Consider the following 24,944-nt stretch of genomic DNA (forward strand, 5'->3'; position numbering starts at 1 on the left):
ATAGCCACCGCAGTGGAGCAAAGCTGGGACAGGCCTTGTTGTCCGGAAGGGCACAGAATCTAGCTGGGAAATGAGAGAGGATGGCCTGTGTGGCCTAAGCCAGGCTCATGATGGACGCTGGACTTTGGCTCTATAGCCACAAGCAGGGACCTGCACCTGGAAGGAAAGCTGCCTGGTTCTTTGTAAACATTCCACAGCAAATTGCCATTCACAGATGACAGCACGCACAGCAGAAAACCCTAAGTTAGTCGATCTTAAGTAGAGCAGCTGGTTTCCGTTTAATGATGTATTAGGTAGCTTTGCTATAGTAACAAACAACTCCCAAATCTCAATGCTTATTATTAATACTACAACAAATATTTATTTCTCATTCATGTCACAGTCAATGGCTGCAGGCCAGCTGCTTCAGCTCTGCTCCATGTGTTTTAGCATCCAGCTGAAGGAACAGCCCCACCCTGGGAAATACACTCCCAGGCAGAGGGAAGAGCATGATCCACCACACCATACTCTGCAAGCTCTGCCTGAACATGTCCACTCACAACCCTCTGCATCAGAAGAAGGGACGCACCCTCCTCACTGGGGGAAAGGGTGGGCAATGCAAGGTAAGGACATATAAAATCCTCTAGGAAGGAGGAAGCAAATAGCTGTAGACAAAAATACAACAGATGACAGTGACTCAACGTGCAAAAAGATTTTCCAGATTAAAAGGCATAAAATTCTAAATATGAAAACTGATATACTGCCTGTCACAGGTCTCCATACTGCAAAGATCAGGAACCATGGCAAAGTTTTTAGGGGTTCTAGAGAAGCCTCAATTTGCAATTCTTCATAAAAGATGGAGAATTAGGACCTGGCTTCCCTGGCCCCATCTCACCCCAAGGCATCTACAGGATCCCAACAGAGCAGGCCTCTGTGTTCATGAAGGACTTCTCGGCATTAACACCTTACAGTCACATGTGTGGTTGTGTATGTGTGCAGTGTGAGGTACACAGCTGCAGAACCATGTCACTGGATCATGAGTCTTCAGGTCAGAGCTGGAAGCTGGTGTTAACACAACTCACAGTGAGTCCAAGCAGGTCATAAGCAAGGCACAGAGCTCAGCAGCAAGAGAGCAAAGTGAAGGCCTGCTACAGTTCGGCGGTCTGACCCGAGAGGCTGAAGTTCAAGAAGGCAGTAGCTCCTCCCCAACCATGATGCAGGGAAGGCCTGCCCCTGGGGTGACAGGAATAAAGTGCTGGGTTCGAAGAGTAGATCTTGCTGATTCAAGTATGCTTAACTCCAGGCTGAGGTGGGGGAGGGAGGAGGCCCAGGGAGCCTGGCTCCCACAGCATGGCCCAGTCACTTTACCTGGTGCACCTTTTTCCCCCGGAGATAATTCCTACAAAAACCAGAGGATCCTACACAGACCAAAAATGTTGGTGTCAGGGCTTTTACAAAGTACCTGCAGTGAACACAACAAAAGAGAGGGATAATTGAATTGCAATCTTAATCACCCATGGACCTTCCCAACAACAGTCAAGGTGAACCTTTAGATGTGAGTCAACATTAAAACGCAAGCTTAGCACATTTATTTGCTTGGTTGTTTACAAGTCTGCAAATGAGCATGACCCCCTCCCCCTTAGAACCTAGCCAGAACCTCTGGGCCAGTCCTCTGGGTCCTCTAGTATCATGTATGTTTATGGCTAAACATAAAATAAGAACATGCTTTCATTCCTTCATTCAACAGTACGTGCCCAGAGTAAGCCAGGCCTTGTGCTGAAAAAAACAGATTAAACAACAAACAAAAGCCACCATCACTGTCTAGAGGAAGGGAGATAAATAATGACAGTGAGGCACAACTGTAGAAGCATTTTTGAGGTACAGTGTTAGCCCAAAGAGACATAATTCCTCTACGGGAAAGGGAAATCAGGAAAGGTTTCTGAGAGCTGTCATGTCTCAGCTTGCATTAATTGGAAAAGGGGTCCTGATGGGCACGGGGGAGAAAAAGCCAGGAGGTGCAGGTCACTAGAGCTTTTGCTGTTGCTGGGCATAAAGCAAATGGAGCAGGCATGCTGGACAGCAGGCAAGGCCGTGGACTCAGGTCCAGGGGTTTCTGCACCACCCTGTGGGCTCGGATCTGGGCAGAGGAGCCTGTATCATGGCCCAGCACCCAGTTCAAAGTTTGATGTTGCTGGTCTGAAGTTCCTCTGTGCTGGGTAGTCTCTTGCCTACGCTAATCACTTAAAAAATAATGACTTCCAATGTATTTATACTTTCTCAGAAGCATGAAATTGGTTTTCCTCCACCAATCAGTCTGCTTTATAGTTAAGATTTCTCTGCATTTTCTGGGAGATAAGGTAGAGCAGACCTCAGGCCTTTAAAGAATTCTGGATAATTTACTAACAATTGAGAAAATGAAGAACTAAAAATCTGTCTATAAACTAGAAGGGTAATTTAGGGCTAGGAAAAAAAATGCTGCCAAGAGAAGTCATCAATCATATCTGAAGAAATCCTCACCTCCTGCCTGCCAGGCCAAAGCAGGAGCATCAAGACCAGCTAGACACTCACTGAGTCAGTCAACACATCACCAACTCCCATCCCAATCTACCTCCTAAACTTCAATCCACCCCTACTTCACGTCTCACCACTGAACAGTACACTTAAGATCTGTACACTACTTGGTAAATTTTACCTAAACGCCCTCTAGGGCTCCACACACCATCGTCAGGATTCATGCTCCCTAGAGCCATACACGGTCCTAACATGGTCCTCCAGCCTCATTTCCAACCCAACCACCATTTTCAAACCCAACCACCCTTAGCACACTGGACTCTGCCCAAATCCAAGACATTTGCTTTGCTCAAAGCTCAGGGAAAATTGGCCCAAGGGTCAACTATAAAGCTATTGAGGCCATAACCTTATAGTCCAGGAACCCCCAAAGCTAAGAGACAACTGCCAAATCCAGTAGGCTCCCACTGCAGTTAACCAAGGGGCCCTCTCACAGTAGACCGCCCCTTTCAGTGCATCAGAGCACTGACTCCTACTCTCTCCTACCTGAGAAATATGTAGTCAAGAGTTATTATCCTCATTTTAGAGATGAGCCAACAGACCCAGGGAGGCAGTATGGACTTAGAGGCACACAGCCACTAAATGATGGTGTCTGACTTCAAGAGCCAATGCTCTTTCCATACGACAACATCAAGGGACACAGGTGCAATTAGGAACAGGAGGGCCATCCCAGCTGTCTTTGGTACAAAAGCCAGGCAGTGCTTTCTTTTTCAACCAGCCCCATTCACTTCCCCCTGAGGATGTCACGGCTGCGGTGCAATGGGCTGAGTCAGCACACTGCAGCCTGTTTGGCCAAAAGCCTGGGCCAGTCTCCGTGGGCTGCTGTCTCACAATGTTGCATCCAGGGCAGAAGGGAGGGGAGTACAAGGCTAGTGCTCAGCAGTGAAACGGGAACCTGGCCGTGTGCCTGGGACGGTGCCTGAGCACCCTTCCTGGTCTACCCAGCCCCATGAAGGTGACTCACCTGGGGTGCTGCAGCACCTGCAGCAGGGTGCTACTGGGAGGCACGCAGTACAGCTCCTCCCTGTCCTCATCCTCAAAGTAGACCTGCAGGATGAACAGAGGGGCACAAGTCAAGACACCAGTAAAGGGCTTCAACGACACTAGGCATGCTGAGGCCAAATCTGGGGAAATGTGTAAGAGACGGCAACTGCTGAGACTCAAATCCAGGCCCATGAGCCTTCCTTCCCTCACAATTCAGTCGTAGAGCCATTAGGTATGGGGAAAGGAGGCAGCAGTGGCCCAGAGCAGAGAAAGAGAGATGTCCACACAGGAGGCAGCCCTGGGCAGGTGTCAAAGCCTGGCCAGTGGAGATGTGCATTCTCACTGGGGACTGGCCAGCCAAGCAGGGTGAGAAGGGCAGCCATTCATGGCAGGGGGAGGCCTGCTGAGGGGAGTGAGGACCCACGCTGGATAAAAAAGACATTCCTGCAGGACGGTTGAGCAGTGCAGGGCGACAGCATATGTAGGATGAGGAGGGCACCATGCTGAGGCAACAGGCTGATGCAGGAGTCAGTCCACGTGAGCGAGGGAAGGCTCCCCATGAGAGGGGATGCTGGTGGTGAGGGGAGGGGAATTAAATGTGGGGCAACCCATCAAACAAATATATTAATAATAATAGAAGCCACTGCAAAAATAGAGAAAGAGTTGGTATTGGATTAGAATTGGAGATACCAGTGACAGCTCACGTTTTTATACACACACACATGCACGCCAATGGAGCAGTGAGCATCCTCCTCCCCTCACCCCTGTACTTGGGAGTGTAGCTACTAGACAGATCTTGACTTCTAAATACTATTTTCTGCTAAAAAGAACCAAAGCTCCTTGGGGAAAATGGCTGATTCTAGAGCTAAGGCAAAAAAAAGCACAATTTGAGCCTCAAACACATTGTAACACAAAGCAAGGAAGTGCTTTAAAAATGGAGACAAGTCCGAAGGACACAGAAGCAAATTTGAAGGAATTCCCACTGACCAAATCCTAGACACCTTGAGCATAATATAACCATGAAAGTGAAAGTGAAGTCACTCAGTTGTGTCCAACTCTTTGTGACCCCATGAACTGTAGCCCACCAGGCTCCTCCGTCCATGGGATTCTCCAGGCAAGAATATTGGAGTGGGTTGCCATTTCCTTCTCCAGGAGTAATAGATTATAACTCAACTAATAAAATAAACCATAAATCCACTGACATAAACAACGGTTTGATGAACAAGAAAATATTTGTATCATCTCCAAGTACCTCCCTATAAAATACTAACTACAAAGCAGAAAAGAGTAACTTTATGCGGTACAGAAGCTTGTATACCCCTACCTCAATCAAGTGATGAAAGTGAACATCATCAGAAATGGGACATTTGAAATTATGACGTCTGACAGGATGCAACAAGAATATAGCACTGCTCTGTGATATTCCAGTCAGATAATCATAATCTAGGTCAAGACACACAAACCCACACTTTCCACAAAATAACTGGTCTGTAACCTGCAAAAGTGGCAAGATCAAGAAAGTTGACTAAAGACTGAAAATCTTCTGTAGCCCAAAGGAGACTGAAGGGACATGAGCACTAGATACAATACTATGTGGGATTCCTTCTGCTATAAAGAACATTACTGGTGACTGGCGGAGGGGATCAAGATGGTGGGAACAGGAAGATGTAGAGCTCACTCCCACACATACAAACATCAAAAATACATCTACATGTAGAACAATTCCCACAGAAACTAACTAGAAACTGGCAGAAGATCTCCTATATAACCAAACCTGCAAGAAAGATCTCCACATCACCAAGTAGGACAGGGAAAGAAATAAAAGCATCAGGCTGGGACTGGTACCACTGGAAGGGATCTGTAGTGAAGAGAAGTCTACATGGATGGACCCTCACCCTGAGGAGCCTGCGTGCCAACTGGGAAATCCACTGACACAAGAAAGAAGCCCAGACTGTACAAGTAAGCACATGTGCTGGCCTGCTGACAATCAGAACCGAGAGAGAGCTGCACTGGAGGCTGCCACCTCGAGAGGCACGTCCCAATCCAAAGGACCAATACCCTAGCCCCACTCACCCCACACCACAGCCTGGTGTGAGACTAGGGCAAAGGTTCAGTCTAGCTGTGCAGACAGACTAGGGTGATGTGGTCCAAGCAGAACCACGGAGACCACTGTCAGTGTACCCACCAGGGTGGTGGGTCAAACCGGGCAGACATGTCAGCATATGCACCAGGCATCACAAGGGCATACAGCAGCTAAGCACTGGATCTCAGGTGGACAGGCCCTGGGAGAGGACTTGATCTAGCTACACAGAGATAGACTGGAGGGCCTGGGATGTGATTTGGGGGAGATGCAGAATCCATTGTCAGTACCCAAGCAGCAGGGGCGAATCTAGCTACAGCAGACACTGTCAGCACACGCACTGGGCAGTCCTGCAAGAACACAGTGGCTAGGCGGTCAGGACCTGCCTGGGTATCTGCAGGGATGGCTTCCCAATGGAAGCAGCCTAGTTCTGCCCACTCCACACGGCAACTTACTGTCAGATCTAGAGTGGACAGGTCCTGGGAGAGGTCTACCACAGAGGCTGCCCAGGTCCCAGGTGGCACCACAGCCTCCTCAGTTTCTGCAGCCACAACACCCTGACCCCCAACTCCAGGCTACTTCACACCACAGCCTTGCACTAGACAATTACAGCAGAGAAAAGGATGCGACCCTGGGCTGCTTCTGAGGGGAACCATGGTGATGCTCAAGTTCACCGAGACTGCATGGACTTCACTTGCTTCAGCAACCACTTTCTTTGGGGCAGGGCACACACTCAAGGGCAATGAAGCCTGATCCATCCTGACCCTCGTGCCTTCTACCCCAACAACAGGGGAGCAGACCCTGCCCGGTAAGCCATGGAGCAGAGAGGAGGCCCCACCTCTCATCCAAGGCAGGCTCTAGACACACCACACCACCAACCACACCCCCACCAAGGGGGACAGCACACTCAAGAAAGATAAGGCCGGCATCCACACCCGAAACAGCCCTCACACCACAAGTACTGGACACACTCTGAGCAGGAATGCTTTTTTAAGACCACAATAGGTAACTTTTTTCATAAATTCAGAGATAGTGAAAGTGAAGTAAAATGAAAAAGCAACGGAACTTCTCCCAGTTAGAAGAACAGAATTCCCCTGAAAGAACAAGTAATGAAACAGACCTCTCCAGTCTATTAGACCTCAAGTTCAAAAAGGAGGTAATAAAAATGCTAAAGGAATTAAGAAAGATTATCAGTAAAAATGCTGATCACTGTAAAAAGGACTAGAAACTATAAACATGAATCAATCAAAATTAGACAATTCAATTGCTGAGATAAAAACCAACTCTATAAGTAATGAATAGCAGACTAAATGTCACAGAAGAACAAATAAGTGATCTGGAAAACAGAATAATGAAAACCACCCGATCAGAACAGCAGACAGAAAGACAAATTAAAAAAAAAAAAGAACAACATATGAGATCTACAGATGAATATAAAGCATGCCAACCTACACACTACACATCTACACATAATAGGAGATCCAGAAAGCAAAGAGAGAGAAAAGGAGACCAAAAATGTGTTTGTAGAAATTATGGCAGAAGACTTCCCAAACCTAACAAAAAAAAATAGATACCCAGGTACACGAAACACAGACAGTTCCAAACAAGATGAACCCGAATAGATCCAGAACAAGACATAGCATGATTAAAATAGCAAAAGTTAAAGAGAAGATTCCAAAGTCAGCAAGAGAAAGACAAAGAGTCAGTTAAAGAGGAACCCCCATAAGGCTATTAGCTGATTTGTTCACAGAAACACTGCAGTCCAGAGAGAGTGGCATGATATAGTCAAAGTCCTGAAGAGGAAAAATCCACAACCCTATCTGGCAAAACTATCATTTACAATAGAAAGAAGGATAAATAATTTCTCAGACAGGCAAAACTAAAAGAATTCAGCAGTACTAAGGGTCTTTAGTACTGAAAGGTCTTCTCTAAGTAAAAAAGCAGCAGAATCTATTGGAAAGGAAGATCACAATGGGAAAGGCAAATATATAAAAGGACAGAAGATCCTTTAAATAATCCAGTACACAGATTATAAAACCAAAAAATTCTGTAAAAGCAATTAAAACTATAACTAATAGCAAAAGGATAAACATGAAGATGTAAAATAAATAGGACATAAATCATAAAATGTGGGGGAAGGGAGTATAAAGAAAAAAATCAAGTTGTATTCACTCCACAGTCACAAGGACAGTTCAATATACACCAGTCCATCAGTGTGATATATCACTTTAACGAATGGAAAGACAAAAGCTATGTGATCATCTCAACAGATACCAAAAAAGTATTTGACAAAATTCAACATCCACTCATGATAAAAACTCTCAAAATGGGCAGAAGACCCAAACTGACATTTCTCCAAAGGAAACATACAGGTAGCCAACAGAGACCTGAAATGATGCTCAACATTGCTAATTACTGAAGAAATGCAAATCAAAAACCAAAGTGAGGTAACACCACACACCAGTCCGAACAGCCATCAGTAAAAAGTCTACGAACAGATGCTGGAGAGGATGAAAGAGAAAAGGGACCCCTCCTACACTGCTGGTGGGAATGCAAATTGGTGCACCCACTATGGAAAGCAGAAGCTAATAGTTACAAGATGATCCAGCAACCCCACTCCTGGGTATATATTCAGAGAAAACTCTAACTTGAAAAGACACATGTATCCCAATGTTCAAGGCAGCACAATTTATAATAGCCAAGAATGGAAACAACCAAAGTGTCCATCAACAGATGACTGGCTTAAGAGGATGTGGTATATATACACAATGGAGTATTACTCAGCCATAAAAAATGGCCTTTTGCAGCAACATGGATGGACCTAGAAAATATTACACTTAGTAAAGTAAGTCACACAAAGGAAAATATTATATGGTATCATTATGTGTGGAATCTAAAAAATAATACAAGGACTTCCCCAGTGGTCCAATGAAGACTCTGTGCTTCTACTGCAGGGGATACAGGTTCACGCCCTGGTCAGGGACCTGAGATACCACATACCATGTGGTATGGCCAAAAAAATTAAAATAAAAATGAATCTACATGTATAACAGAAAGAGACTCACAGACACAGAAAACAAACATCATTACCAAAGAAGAAAAAGGTGGAGGATAAATTAGGAATATGGGATTAACAGATACAAACTTCTATACATAAAATACATAAGCAGCAAAGGTTTACTATATAGTACAGGAAACTATTTTCAATAGCTCATAGTTAACATATAATGGAAAATAATCTGAAAAAATATAACTGAATCACTTTACCGTATACTTGAGAAACACAATACTGTAAATCAACTATACTTCAATTAAAAGAAAACTTTTTAATTAGTAGTATGTGCAAAAAAAAAAAAGTGTTTCTGGGGGCTGGGGGGAAAAATCTGTGAAAACTAATAGAGTCTGAGGATTAGCTGGTACTAGTGTATCAAAGTTAATTTCCTGATTCTCATGATTTATTGGGATCGTGAAAGAAAATATCCTTGTGTGTAGGAAACAGACACTTAAGTCTTCAGAGGTGATGGGGCATCAGTTGACATCTTACCCTCAAACAGAAGACAAATTTCTTTGTTCTGTAAGTTGTGATTTTTTTTTTCAAAGTTGCAACAGTGGAATGTTATTCAGCCTTAAAAACAGTTAAGATTCTGACCCATGCTACATGATGATAAATCTTAAAAACATTACACCAAGTAAATTAAGCCAGATAAAAAAGGACAAATACTCTATGACTCCACTTACATGAGGCGCCTAGAGTAGATCCATTCAGGGACAGCGAGGAGGAACAGAGTTCCTGTACATCAGTTCAAGATGATGAAAACGAGACAGACGGTGGTAATGGTTGTACAACAATGTGGAGGCACTTAATGCTACTGAACTGTACACTTTGAAATGTTTAAAATGGTACCTTTTATGTTTTTTATATTTTGCCACAATTTTTTTTTAAAAGGCAGTGAAACCTTGCTCCACCCCAATTCCCCCAACCCCAATTCTCATAGAGGGACAAAAGAAAACTTCCTTACCTCTAAATTATCAGGGCAGTATTTTTGCTCTAAATCCCAAGAGGGTGTTTCACCAAACATCACCATTAGATGATCAATAAACCTAAGGAGATATAACATGTACTTCTGGTATCAGTAACCCATAATCTTGTTTTCCCACATCCCATCCCCTGGACACCAATTCACGGAGATATCAAGAGTATATAAATTATGAAATGCAGGCCTAATCCATTTTGACAACAGTGCCCAAAATATGTGAATCATTTGTCCCATTATGACATAGTAATTCTCTTTAACTGACTCAGGATTAACAACATTCCTATACTGAGCCACAGTCTAACCATTAACTATGAAATCACATGTTAAAATCACTAGTTGTATGTTTTCTAATAAACATACCCTTCAGTTTTATTCATGTACTACCTCCAATACTTTCATCTCTCACAAGAGACAACTCCCAGTGCTTGACAAACACTGTACTGTGGTGTTAGTATGACGGTGAGACCATGTCTCTCACTGCAAAGCTTCTTAGTGAAAGGAGAAATCAGCTATGGGTTAGAGATTATGCTAAACCAGACTGTGTAATAAAACTCTCTAATACTATTCTCTTCCCTCCTCACCCAAAATTCTAACTGTCCATCCTGCTGAAAGAACAGGGAAGCGCATGCAAGCACCACAGAAGGCTCCCAGGGAAGGAAGTTACCTGGAATCCTCGTGAAAAGCAGAGACCAAGTCTGACTGGGCATACTCCGGGTACAGGAAAAGCACAGGCCAGCTCAGTCTTCCCTGGTCATCCACACTCAGCCTGGCTCCACAGGGGTTCTCAGAGCTGAGCCCATACAGGAGGAGCTCACTGAGACCTTCTGAGGCTGAGTCTTCATCCTCTCCAGCAGCTTCATCGACTAGCCTGATGTTCCTAGCCTGGATTAAAGCAATAACATACATGTCATGTGAGAAGGATGCAAACTCACTTCACTAAAACAGGGAAAACTCTAACACTACCAGCTCCATGAAGGCCAGCTCTACACATGATTCGTCTTCATTATCCCTGACACCTGCTGAACTCACCTTTACCGGCCATCTACCACAAGCGAGACTCTTGTCACAGACATGAACTAGACATGGTAGTAAGTCCAACATAAGGGAAGAAGTAAAGCTGTGGAACTGCAGACCATGAATAATTAATTCAGCCTGGAGGCTGGAGGTGACTGGGGAATGCTAGGTCTTGAACAATGACTCTGAAAGGCAGAATTGGGGTGCATGGGGAGTGGAAGGGCATTCTACCCCAGGGAATAGCCAAGGAACAGCTTGTGCAAAGGTATTAAAAAATACAGAGAGTGGCATGTACAAAAATGGAAATGTTTTCAATTTGGCTGGGACGTGGGATACTAAAAATTATATATACACTGACTTAATCTTGAGTCTGTCATAGAAATAAGGATAAATCAAAGGTCTGAATGGTAGAGTCACCTCTTACATATGCTGGGGGTAGTTTCCTAAGGTTAGCCCACAAGGGAAAAATGACATGCAATCAAAACTACCTTGATGGTATCTCCTATACCAGGGGTTTGCAAACTTTCCCTGAAAGGGTCAGATTAAGAAATATGTTAGGTTTTGTGGGCCAGATGGTCTCTGTGGATACTACTCAACTCTGCCACTGTAGTGTGAAAACAGTCATCAGTAAGACACAAATAGGCAGGGCCATGAGCCACTGGCTGCAGCTTGCTGACCCTAGCCTTAAACCACTAAAATACAATATATATATAGCTTTGGGTGTATTACTCTCTAGAGTAGTTCTCAAATATAATGAAGTTTCAGATGCAGAGTTAAAGAAGAATACCAAAATAATGTCTATATGCCAATGTCTAGGCATTCCAATACTCTACATTTGAGAAAATGACCAAATCTCTCTGGAGTTATTCCCTTCTGTTTAACTGGTTAACACATTAACAGATTTTCTGTTGTAGGGCAGGACTAGCGGAGTGCATCTTAGTACTGTGAAGTCCTCAAAACGAACAACTAATCTTAAGGAGGTACATAATTTAACTCAACAAAGAATGAAATCAAGAACCAAATTCATAGCCAGTATTACCTCCCCTGTGAAGCCAAGGCTCAACAGGTGACCTGTGAAAGCAAGATTTGGATCAGACTTTTCCTACATTTATTTAAAATGCAGGTAAGACAGGGAAGGGGAGGTAGAATTTTGTGTTACTGTGACAGTTAGGAGAGCTACATCCTAAAATCACTTTCTCAGGATGCAGTATAATACAGGGACCAAGAGCAAGGACCTGGCTCTGACATACACTAGCTATGTGAGGTTTCTCTGAGACTATGTGGAATAAGAAAGAACAAGATCCACCTCAGAAGGCTACTGTGAAGATTAGATAATGATTAACCCATAGCAACTATTCAGTATATGTTACCCTGAAACCAACACATGCATACAATTGAGACAGCTGACTGAACTCAGGGGGTCTGACTTGTCACATTGCTTCACCAAAAGCAGAAAGAAAATGAACAACTCATTCAGATAAAGCATCCCCAGAAAGGTTCCTGATCAACTTCATGATGAGTGAATTCTGTAAGACCATAGGGCGAAAGTTTGAGAACTCACCTTGATGGCCTGGAGTAAAGCCTCATTCTGATCCTGCTGCTTCTTTTCTTTCAGCTTTGCTTTCCTTATATCCCTCTGTTCAGTTCGCTGAAAATGAAAAATTCAGATGCATCAGCTTTAGGGAAACTTGCCTCCTCTCCTCTTCTGTTACTCCAGCCTGACCCTAAATAGCTATCTCGTCTCTATTCAACTCTGGCTCCTATATATCAAGGAATACCAGTGGCTGAATTCAGTTCAATAAACATTTAAGAAGCACATGTCTGGGTGCTAGGACCAGTGGCAGCAGTAATGTTAAAACCTACCCCAGGAACTCACAGTCTACCGAGGGGGACACACATATGAAAAGGTCTAGCGTTAGCCTGGGAGTACGAACTGAGTGCTCTGAAACACAGAGGAGGGAGTGATGACTGATTCTGCCCCATGGAGGTGGGTTTAGACGAAACCAGATCAGAGAGAAAGGGCATTCTGGAAAGAGGACCTGACATAAGGGCCAACGGGGCATTAAAACTTCTCTGTTACGGATGGAGCACAGGAAAACACACTGGGAAAAACTCAGGCCAAGAACATATCAGAGACTCTGCCCTGGGCCAAAAACTTATCACCGACTCTGCCTCTTGCACAATTATAGTTCATGAGAGAAAAATATCACCAGTCTACTTCATCTGGCAGAACTATAACTCAGATTTCCTTTTCCTACTAGTCTGCCCAAAACCAGCTGATCCTATTCCAACCCTCAGGACTGTGATTAATAGGGGCCAACTTTTTCTCTAAAGGGCCAGACAGTAAATACTTTAGGCTTTGCAAACCACGCACATGTTCAAGCTAAAAGATCTCCAGTCTCATCTGTTTGTACATCTGTGTGTTACATTATGCATATAAGATGTCTCTATGGAAAATATTATCAAAATTAAATGTATAAGAAAGCTCTATTTAACAGACTTAAAAGTAAACACAAATTAACTTTTTCTAAATATAATGGAAACTGGCCAAAATGAATTAGAGATTCACATGATCTTGGAAATATTCAATATTAAATTATATCTGATAATAAAGCTAACTTAACCTTGTTGGCTTAACCAATGTAAACATGTCTTATTTATTGTACTTAGGTTAACTGAGTTCATGCTACTTCTGTTGCAGAGTCTGTTAGCAACTGTTGACTAAAAAAAAAAAATAGCATAACCTAAAAAGGTGAGAATTTTGTTTTATTTGCAAGACTTGCCGAGGACTTAAACCTGGGAGGCAGCCTCTCGAACAGCTCTAGGAACTGCTCTGAAAAGGTGAGGGAAGACTTCCCTGGTGGGCCAGTGGATGGGAACCCACCTGGCAATTCAGGGGACATGGTTTGATCCCTGGTCCCACGTGCCACAACTACTGAAGCCCACGCAACTAGAGCACATGGTTTTGTCCTAGAGCTCACTGTTTCTAGAAGAAAAATAAGGAACTAATATGGACACAGAAAGTTGTGAGACTTGAAAAAGGAACCTTGAAAAAGAAGTTTTGTACACAGTCAGGCTGGAATTAAATTAGGTAAATTTAATTTACCAAATTAAAATTACTAACAGTAGTATGGGACAGGATTTAGTTCCTCTATTGAGAGAACAAAGGTTTCTTGGAATATTGCTTTTGCTAACAGATTGTATGAGTGATGAGTTTCTTTGCCTTTGCATGCTAAGTCACTTCAGTTGTGTCCAGCTCTTTGCGACCTTATGGACTGGAGCCCACGGGGTTCCTCTGTCCGTGGGATTCTCCAGGCAAGAATACTAGAGTGGGTTGCCATTTCCTCCTCCAGGGGATCTTCCTGACACAGGGATCAAACCCAGGTCCCCAGCCCAGGCCCCTTGCATCTCCTGTGTTGGCAGGTGGCTGCTTTACCACTGAGCCTCTTGGGAAGCAGAGGCGACAGCTCAGAACATTCATACAGGACCTTCTAGATTCCCAGGAATACACTGGAGCTTTTCAAAGGCCCCACAGAATCTCAATCCCCAGCTTATCCTTTTAAGTTTTCTGGTAAACCTATTGCTTGCCTCAACTGTTTTCCACTGCCTCAGGCAGACGAAATCTTATATAATTGCCTCAAATTATATTCGACAAATGCCTCCAATCCCAACACTCTGTGAAAAAGCTTTTCCTACTGCGATAGTTTCAAGATGCCTAAAATAAAAACATCTTGTGAGTGGGGTCTTCTAGATGGTCAAATGACACTCTTCTGGCAATGGGGCTTAATACTGTTCTGCCTCCTCTGGTGGCTACCAGGATGCTCATTTTCACCATAATTGTGGGCTGTTGGCTTTCAAGGCTACTATGGATCTTGGGAGAGAGGCAATGGGATAGGGCAAGGTAAAATGCCACAAAGCTTGCTGTTCTTAAGAAGGTGCAGCCATTATTTTCGAATGAATAACCACTACCCAGATTGCTGCACAGCTTTGGTTCATTTCAGAGTTATGCTTTTGGGCCCTGAAATCTCCCTTTAATTACACTTGTGCTGCAGGACATAGACGCTTCCATTTAAGTCCACAGAGGAAAACAATAGAATGGAAAAGACTACAGATCTCTTCAAGGAAATTAGAGATACCAAGGGAACATTTCATGTAAAGATGGGCTCAATAAAGGACAGAAATGGTATGGACCTAACACAAGCAGAAGATATTAAGAAGAGGTGGCAAGAATACACAAAAGAACTGTACAAAAAAGATCTTCACGACCCAGATAATCACAAAGGTGTGATCACTCACATTCACCTAGAGACGGACATCCTGGAATGTGAAGTAAGGTGGACATTAGGAAGCATCACTACAAACAAAGCTAGTGGAGGTGATGGAATTCCAGTTGAGCTATTTCAAATTCTAAAAAATGATGCTGTCAAAGTGCTGCACTCAGTATGTCAGCAAATTTGGGAAACTCAGCAATGGCCACAGGACTGGAAAAGGTCCGTTTTCATTCCAATCCCAAAGAAAGGTAATGCCAAAGAACACTCAAACTACCGCACAATTGCACTCATCTCACATGCTAGTAAAGTAATGCTCAAAATTCTCCAAGCCAGACTTCAGCAATGTGAACCGTGAACTTCCTGATGTTGAAGCTGGTTTTAGAAAAGGCAGAGGAGCCAGAGATCAAATTGCCAACATCCGTTGGATCATCAAAAAAGCAAGAGAGTTCCAGAAAAACATCTATTTCTGCTTTATTGACTATGCCAAAGCCTTTGACTATGTGGATCACAATCAACTGTGGAAAATTCTGAAAGAGATGGGAATACCAGACCACCTGACCTGCCTCTTGAGAAACCTGTATACAGGTCAGGAAGCAACAGTTAGAACTGGACATGGAACAATAGACTGGTTCCAAATAGGAAAAGGAGTACGTCAAGGCTGTATTTTGTCACCCTGCTTATTTAACTTCTATGCAGAGTACATCATGAGAAACACTGGGCTGGAGGAAGCACAGCTGGAATCAAGATTGCTGGGAGAAATATCAATAACCTCAGATATGCAGAGGACACCACCCTTATGGCAGAAAGTGAAGAACTAAAGAGCCTCTTGATGAAAGTTAAAGAAGAGAGTGAAAAAGTTAGCTTAAAGCTCAACATTCAGAAAACTGAGATCATAGCATCTGGGCCCATCAATTCATGGCAAATAGATGGGGAAATAGTGGAAACAGTGTCAGACTTTATTTTTTGGGCTGCAAAATCACTGCAGATGGTGACTACAGCCATGAAATTAAAAGACGCTTGCTCGTTGGAAGGAAAGTTATGACCAACCCAGACAGCATATTCAAAAGCAGAGACATTACTTTGTCAAAAAAGGTCCGTCTATTCAAGCCTATGGTTTTTCCAGTAGTCATGTATGGATGTGAGAGTTGGACTATAAAGAAAGCTGAGCCCGAAGAACTGATGCTTTTGAACTGTGGTGTTGGAGAAGACTCTTGAGAGTCCCTTGGACTGCAAGGAGATCCAACCAGTCCATCCTAAAGGAGATTAATCTTGGGTGTTCATTGGAGGGACTGATGTTGAAGCTGAAACTCCAACACTTTGGCCACCTGATGCAGAGAGCTGACTCATTTGAAAAGACCCTGATGCTGGGAAAGGTTGGGGGCAGGAGGAGAAGGGGAAGACAGAGGATGAGATAGTTGGATGGCATCACCGACACAATGGACATGGGTTTGGGTGGACTCCAGAGTTGGTGATGGACAAGGAGGCCTGGCATGCTGAGGTTCATGGGGTCGCAAAGAGTTGGACACGACTGAGCAACTGAACTGAAGGGCTCTTTTGCTGATAGGCTTGGGAATGGCCTTCCACAGTAGCCTTCTAGATACTCTCTCCTGTATAAGCCACTTTTAGAAATTCTGGCCATACCTAGTTGCCTGGGCTCAAAATTCTGTTCCTGATCCATGTGGGTCCATACCTCTACTTTTGTAGACAGGACCAGAATGACTTCTGACTAAAACTTATCCTTGTTCAGGGCCAGCTTCAGGCTCCCATGGTACTGAAAATTCCCATTTCATAGTATAAGCAGTGAAGAGGGACCTAGACCAAGAATCAAGAGAACTGAAGCCTAGTTATGGAACAAACCTGTGAGACAGTATTGCAGAGGACTAAGACTGTAGACTCTGGAGCCAGCCTGCCTGACTTTGAAGCCTAGCTTCACCAGCTATGTGACTTTCTGATCTCTCTGCTTTAGCTTCCTCACTAGTGGAAAGTGAATTAGAATAGTGCCTACCTTATAGGACTGTGTGTGATTTAGACAGATTCGGGTAAGCAAAATTTTTAAATAGAACTTGGAACATACATACAGTAAGTGCTAATGTTGAGGCTTTTTTTGGTAGTCATGGTCTGTTATTACTATTGTTTTTAATCATCACTTTTGCTGTTATGCACCAGAAATGTCACATTTCATCAGCAAATTAAAGATGTCTTAATGTTGGGAGTTACACAGCATTATAGAAGCCTAGGGCTTCCGTGATGCCTCAGTGGTAAAGAACCCGCCTGCCAATGCAGGAGACACTGGTTTGATCCCTTGGTTGGGAAGATCCCTGGAAAAGTAATGGTAAGCCAGTCCAGTATTTTTGCCTGGGAAATCCTATGGACAGAGGAGCCTGGCAGGCTACAGTCCATGAGGTCACAAAAAAATTGGACAGGACTCAGCAACTAAACAACAAATAGAAGCCTAACATCTTAAGTGTTTAACTGTCTTTCCCCTCCTCTTTCAATAGCTATACTCAGTGTGCAGACTAGACTATGCCATTAGTCTATTTATTCAAATCATAATAGTCACAAATTTATCAAGTACTAAATATTCTTCCTTACCTCTATCATGTTATAATTACTCATTTACTTCTCTGTATCCTCTAGAGCCCCATGGGTAGGGACTGATTCAGGGTTGTGTCTGTTGTTTTCTTCTTTTTTTAGCCACACCACATGACTTGTGGGATCTTAGATCCCCCACCAGGGATTGAATCCAGGCCCTCAGCAGTGAAAGCACAAAGTCCTAACCACCGGACGACCAGGGACCCAAGATCCACTCTGGGAGATGCTAATTAATTTTGGCACCAACCTTCAACTTGTCTGCTTTAGCCCTCAGGTCCAGAAGCTTCTTCTCTGTGGCATCTATCTGCAGCCCCTCATCGCACCAGTTCACAGCCTCGACATAGTTTTTCAGTTCCAAATGGCAAGAGGCACCTGTAGAACCCAGCACCCTTAGTATCCAGGGACAAGACGCATGGAAAGAGCCATCCTTGCACATGACCCCCAACTTCAACCAGCTACCAGCCAGTGGCCTGAAGTTCTGGGAAATGGATGACCAAGTCCCTTCTAGTGCATTCCCCAGACAAGGAACACTGTTTCTTATATTTTAGATCAGAAAGTTTTCTAGGTCCCATTCGGCTCAAAACTCTCTTTCTGGTATCAAGGACTCTTAAAGTAGGGAAGGATACAGCTTAGTGGCAAAGAACATGGTGTTTAGAATCAGAGAGATCTGGGCTGGAAATCTGTCATTAACCAACTAAACATTAGACAGTGGACTGAGTATCCCTAAGCTTTAGGCTGCTCATCTATAAATGAGAATAAAGTCCATCTCAGATGACTTTAAATGGAGAGAGAGAAAGCAGAATTTGCCTCAGTCACTCACAAAAGCAATGGCAAAACTAAACATCCTAAAACTGTTCTTGATGGCTACCAGTTTAAGCTACCTCTCCTTTAATCAATCGTGTTTTTCCTCCAGTTAGCCTCTGGGCTCTCTACAGAATTTAAAAACATCTGAACTAAAAAAATTTAAATGTCAATAGAATTCAACCTCATCTTTCAGAGATAGAATGGATGTCTTGCCAACACCACACAGTAAGGTAAAAACGACAATTCAAGCAAGCTACAGACTTCCAGCCTGTAGCAAATTCCACATGACTATACACAATTTATTTGCCCATCTTCTTTCCCTATAGCTGAAGGGCCTGGATCTACATAAACTCCCTAACCATGATTACATAAGCATAATTTTAATAAAGCATTTTAAGTTGGTCCATGGGGGTATAGAGATTAACATGTAATGAATAAATTAAAGTTTACAAAGCACCACTGAGCTTCTCAAAGAAAAGGTGAAGTATGCAAGTAATAAAACCAAATTATTACCTACAAAGGTCAGACTAGGACAGAAAAAATAATCTGGGAACACTGAACATTAGAGTTATCGGCAAAAGTCCCATAACTTATCTTTTAATTAACAATAACATGGCATTTGAAGATCTTGTCTTTCAATCAGCTCATTTGGAAAAAAAATTAGAATGTGGCTTTTAGAACTGCTTTAATTAATTTTATTCTTTATTAATTTAAAATGAGGAGTTTCAATTTCTCTACCAATTCTTAAAGCACAGAGGGTTGAATTATTCTCTGGAGAATTCTTTTAAAAATGGCATGTTGCTGCTGCTAATGACTTAATACTAAGATTGCAAAAATAAGCTAACTTCATTAGTATCTTAGCACTTTAATATCAAAGCTTAAAATACTTCTGATGTTGTGCATGCCAACTTTTCCATGGTGACAGTCATACTGTATCTCTACAGGACTTACCTCTTATTATTGCTTTGAGGTGGCAGGGTTTTAGCTTTCTGGCAGCCATCACGTCATTGAGAGAAGAACGAAAATTACCTGACAAAACACCATTCAGTAAACGAGAAAACAAGTTTTAAGATCACATTATTTCCAAAATTTTGCATGTAGAAACAAAAACACTCTTGGAAAATCTTAGAGAAATATAAATCAGAGCAACTGTTTATAGAAAAAAAATTGTTATGCTCATCAAGCACCTCAGAAATGTTTATAATAGCAGGCAACCCACCAAACAACTATAAATGGCTAGTAAGCACAGGGGAAAATGCTCAAAATCACTACTGATTAGAGAAATTAAGATTAACATGAAAGTGAAAAATTAAAAACAGGTAATACCCAATATTGGTGAAGATATGGTGAAAGGGCATTCCGAGAGTAAACCAAGAGAGCAAATTGGTGTGCATACTGTATATTCACTTTGACCCAACAATACTCTTCAAAGAATCGATCCTTAAAAAGGCTTGCAAAAAACGTACAAGGACAAATGTAAAAGCATGTGAGCTGCTGCATTATTTTTAACTGTGAAAAGCTAGAGATAACCTAAATATCCTCAATTTAGTAATGATGAAATAAATTATAGTAAATCCATACTACTGAATACAGCTATTAAGGGAGTAAGATAGCTCTGTATGTAAAAGGCATGATAGGATGTCTTTCCTACCTTGTTTTAAGTGGTGGGTCAATGTGTACAGAAGCCTATTTTTATAAAATAAACCAATCTAAATATACAGGCACATGTACACACATATGTATCTGTAAATGCATTAAAAAGAAAAAAAAAGGTGTGCAATCATGCATTAAAAAGAAAAAAAAAGGTGTGCAATCATGAACACTGGTTATCCAACCTAGGAGCCAGGAGGTAAACTTTCACTCTCTAGTTTATACTGTAAGTATTACTAACAGTTTGGTATATACTTATTAATTTCACTTCTAAAGCTCTAGCCCAGGGGTCAGCAAAATTTTTCTCTAAAGGGACATATAGTAAATATTTCCGACTTTACAGGCTACATATGGTCTGTTATACGTTCTTTGTTTCATAATCCTTTAAAAAAACACTTTTAGCTCACAGGGGATCAGGGACCCAGATATAGCCTGAGTCATACTGCCAAATCCGGCTTTAGCCTAAATAATCAGAATTATCGGAAAAATTTTATCACTAACTTTGTTCATTTTTGCATTACTTAAGAAAGCCTAAAAGCAGCTATATACTCAACAACAGCAGTACAGTAAAACAAATAAACACTGGTATGTCCATATGATGCAACTTCAGTATTCACAAATAATTTAATGACAGGTGAAATTGTTTATGTTATAAAATTAAGTGAAAACTGAACAGAGAATTGGAACAACAGTATGATCTTATCTGTGGAAAAAATACATAAAGAGAAATCCAAAAACGTCTGCTTAAAGGTAGTAGACTGAACATATGCATTTCAACCCCTATCACTTGACCAAAAAAAAAAAGCCATTAATCCAGAGACAAGAATAAGAAAATGGAACACATTTTAAAGCTGGAGAACAAAGAGACACAGGCTAAATGACTAATTAGGCTTGAGACAACTGAAGTCTAAGCCACTAGAGGGAAAATTCAAAGCTACCAAGTATATTGAAAAGCCTACAAAGTACCCAGTACTAAGGAATCAACAGCAGCAGGTACCTCTGTAAGAGTGGATAAAGGGGTCTTTTGTTTAGTGTATTCTGAGTCAAACTTGACTCTGAATCCTAATCTTAGCACTATATACTCTTAAGACAATTCATTTTACACATTTATTACATTTTACTACAGTTTCTTAACTCTGTTAACTAGGGATAAAGCTGTTAACCTTATTTACCATACATAGTTGCTATGAACTCAAAGAGGGATAAAAAATGTGAAAGTGTTTTGTAAGCCATACCAGTGACATCATTTAAGCAATGTCTCTTGATTATTATGCATTTGCTCCTCTGGTATTGCAAATACCTGTTTTTTGTTTTTTTTTTTCCTTACAAGGTGCTTTTGGTCTTATTAGGCCTATACATAACATTTTTTAGTTCCCCCCAAAAAGGAACTATGTAGCTCTTATTCACAGTGCAGTGCCTAGCACACAGTAAATGCTTTATATTTACAGTCTGAATAGGTAAATGAATGAAACTCCTTTAAGGACAAGTCAGGTCTTACTCATTCCTATTTTGCCAGTGCCTAACACAGAACAAGAATTCAGTGTGCTGAATGAAGACAATGTATTCCTCCAGAAGTAAGAAGACTGGGTTTCTAGTCCAGAGTCTGGCACTAACCAAAGAGGGTCTTCTCTACGCCTATGTAATGAGGGGGCTGGCTGGCTCAAATAATCTCCAAAGTTCTATACCACTCTTGCTTTCTAGAATTTTATAATGAAACAGGTTAAAGAAGAAAAAAAACTGAAGCAGATTATGACTGGAAAGAAACTCTGCTCCAAAGGTGATGAGTCCCAATAGATCTATCCCAGCTAGACTTTAAGGCTTATTGTCTACCAGTCCCTCAGAAAAGGTTGAAGTCATTCCCAGGTCCTCTCTAAAACTGTGTGATAAGAAACAAGGGTTTAATATGTCTAAGATTAGATACCAAAAATGATGTCACCCAAATAATCAGTTGTTTCCCAAAGTCATATCTGCACAACAGTCCTGCATGTTAATAAGTGTTACTTGAAAAGGAGGCTCACAAAACCTGAGAATCACAGGATAAGGTTCTCTGCTATAGGTTTTCTCAGTATTAACATACTAACATGCACTGTAAATCTCCAATGAAGAACCAGCACTGTCCAATTTTACTTGTCCAAGGAATGTTTTACTTCAAAGGGCCCACAGACTACTGAGAAATTCTCCCTTGGACTAATATGGTTTCTCTCACACAAAGAACTTTATCACCTTAATCCTTCTGGCATCCTTGAGAGGAGGCCAGAGAAAAAACAACTTACTCTTGAGAGAGAAGAGGCATCTGGACTCAAAAATTCCAGATCATACCAACTTGGCATGTATTAAAGTATTTGATGTTACTCATTTGGCTCAAATAGTAAGAATTATATAATCTATCTGACATCCCTTTTCACCAATCTACCTGGAAAATCAAAGTTCGGTTAAAGTAAGCTATCTTAGGTTTCTGGGATAAACAGCTCCTTTTCCTCTGACACTTTCAAACCCTTCCCACTAGCCATCATGTAATAGTTTTTTATAAGTTAATCTTTTAGAAAGTACTAAATAATAGAATAAATTACCTAGATAGTATTGTGCTGCTGCCCGATTGGTATAAAGAACAGCATTCAAATCAGGGTCTGCACATTTCTTCTTTAATCCTTCAGTGTATGAAATAACAGCTTTCTTGTAGTCTTTTTCTTTAAAGTAATCATTGCCCTCATCTTTGTAAGTCCTGGCCTGATCTGCAAAAAAGAGAAGAAAAAAATCACTATTCCCTATTTTTTAAAGGGCTCATTAAAAATCTAAATCACACAACAATGTAATGACAAACCAAAAAGAACCAATAGGGAAAGAAAACTCAAAAACGAATGCTATAAAACTGGGTATTAATATGGAGAAATAAAGTCATATGTACTTAACTACAATCAATTCTAAATATCTTAGAAAGCAGATTATTAAGTGCTCACACACACCCAAAAAATCATAAAGGAAAAAAGTATACTCATCTCTTGAAGAGAGGGCTTTAATTACAGAAGAAATGGGGGGAAATTACACTACTGTTTTTTAATATGTTGTTTGAGTCCCTTGAACGCAAATTCCCCTCCTCACTTTAGCAAAAGCCTACAAAATTGTTACAATTCAGTTCAAATTTCCCACCCACTGAAAGCCCACTTCTACACAATCCCCCCAACCTTTGGTGTTCCACCAGCACCTCCAACACCTTGGCACTTATCACATAGGTTTGTCCTGATTCTTTAGGACAGTTGAGCTGTCCACTGGAGTGTGACCTTTGAGGGCAGTCTCATTCCTTCCTGTATCCCGGTGCCCAGTATTTAGTAGGTATACAAAAAGTATATGTGGAATAAATAGTGACAAGTTAGCTCGGGCTAACTACTTCTGGTATCTATCAAAACCTTTCTAACTCACACTTTATCTCAATTTAATGGAGGAGTTTAGTCACTGAAGATACCTTCTGGAGATCGCTCTTCATCAAAAATAATCGACTGCAGGCAGGCCAAGTCAGGATTCTCCAGGGGATCAATTTCTGATGGTGAGTTCTTCATAAACAGAGGAATCTTTTCAAATTCCTGGAGGTTGTTAAGGGAAGAATGAACTATACGAATACAATTTTCCACTGAGTAGACCCAATTCCAGGTCTCCACATCAAAGTTTTTTCTCACTCATCACAATTTGCAAATCCTCATGACCTCTCCCTCCCCGGCCTCAGTGTCCCACCTGTAAAATAAGAGCGCAGAATACCTAAAGACCCTTCAGTTCTCACATTCTTACAAAAGCGGCAGTAACTACCAAACGAGTTGAGCGCTCGTTTGTTCCTGGCACTTCACCCACCCTCTCATTTGAGCTTCGCCAACCATCCCCTCAGATAAGCTCTGCACTCACAAGTTTCTGACTCCAAAACCTGAACACCTAAACATACTGCCAGCTTAAGCAGACCCTCAAAGTTTCGGGGCCGATTTTTAACACACAAGTAGAAACCACCTATCCGCTGGCAGCGCCAAACCTTGGCGGTAGAGCGCCTCAGAGCCCGGGAGGCCCCAGGAGTTGGGACGACGCCCACGCACACATGCTGAGACCCCGGGCCCGCCCACCTCCTCCCACTGGCTCTCGTCGAAGCCGCCACGGTAAGGCTGACTCTGGAACTTTTCCACGAATGAGTCCATGCCGTCGCCAAAAATGACGCCCAGATCCTGCTGCTCCATGGCTGCTACTGGTGATCCAGCCACCCACCAGGCGCCGAGAACCTTACGGCAGCTTCCGGCGGCGCGGGTGCCCCCTCTCAATCTTCCGGGCGGCGCCGGCGTGCTGCTTCCGGCGTGCTGCTTCCGGCGTGCTGCTTCCGGCTTGCTGCTTCCGGCGTGCTGCTTCCGGCTTGCTGGAGGCGTGGCCGACCCGGCTCCACCCCTCCCCCGGGAAACGCCTACCCTCCCGCGCACTTTCGAAAACTTTTGGGACGGTGGATGAGCCCAGCCCCTCACAATAGCGCACTATCACTTAATTCACTCGTTTATTTAACCAGTCAGCACGTTTTCTAAGCTCCTTTCTTGTGCCAGTCCTGTTGTAGTCGTTGGGTATACAGTGCTGGGCAAAGCAAGTAAAATCCCTGCCCTCTAGGAGTTGATAAGGTAGAGCGGAGAAAGTGAAAGTGTTAGTCGCTCAGTGGTGGCTGACGCTTTGTGGACCCCATGGACTAGGCCTGCCAGGCTCCTCTATCCATGGAATTCTCCAGGCAATAATACTGGAGTGGGTAGCCATTTCTTTCTCCAGGAGATCTTCCTGACCCGGGGATTGAACCTGGGTCTGCTGCATTGCAGACAGATTCTGTACTATCTGAGCCACCAGGGAAGCAGTAAGCAGGGGGGAGAGACAGACAATAAACAAGTAAGATACGGGAGTTTGTCAAGTGGTAGCAAGGACTGTGGGAGAAAAGTTTTAAACAGGGTGGGCAGGCATTCA

General features: G+C 42.5%; 1 protein-coding gene across 1 annotated transcript; it reads right to left on the reverse strand.

Moving 5' to 3' along the window:
* Positions 1 to 259: 259 nt before the first annotated feature.
* Positions 260 to 24,268, reverse strand: TTC4 (tetratricopeptide repeat domain 4). Its single transcript, XM_040231068.1, has 10 exons — positions 24,080 to 24,268; positions 23,440 to 23,557; positions 22,550 to 22,711; positions 19,281 to 19,358; positions 17,773 to 17,897; positions 12,224 to 12,310; positions 10,313 to 10,530; positions 9,631 to 9,712; positions 3,512 to 3,594; positions 260 to 1,441 (listed from the first exon to the last, which is right to left on the reverse strand). The coding sequence occupies exons 1-10, from the start codon at positions 24,188 to 24,190 to the stop codon at positions 1,339 to 1,341; spliced, it is 1,167 nt and encodes a 388-aa protein (XP_040087002.1). The 5' UTR covers positions 24,191 to 24,268; the 3' UTR covers positions 260 to 1,338.
* Between the last annotated feature and the right edge of the window lie 676 nt (positions 24,269 to 24,944).

This window comes from Oryx dammah, unplaced genomic scaffold (assembly GCF_014754425.2).
Source record: "Oryx dammah isolate SB20612 unplaced genomic scaffold, SCBI_Odam_1.1 HiC_scaffold_28, whole genome shotgun sequence".
Taxonomy (NCBI): Eukaryota; Metazoa; Chordata; class Mammalia; order Artiodactyla; family Bovidae; genus Oryx; species Oryx dammah.

Bases quoted from the DNA above. Each gene is read 5' to 3' on its own strand.
- TTC4 (XM_040231068.1), bottom strand. From the start codon at position 24,190: ATGGAGCAGCAGGATCTGGGCGTCATTTTTGGCGACGGCATGGACTCA. The intron at 23,558-24,079 runs GTGGGCGGGCCC...AACAACCTCCAG, and splicing joins ACGAGAGCCAGTGGGAGGAG to GAATTTGAAAAGATTCCTCT. The intron at 3,595-9,630 runs GTAAGGAAGTTT...TTCATCCTGCAG, and splicing joins ACTGCCCTGATAATTTAGAG to GTCTACTTTGAGGATGAGGA.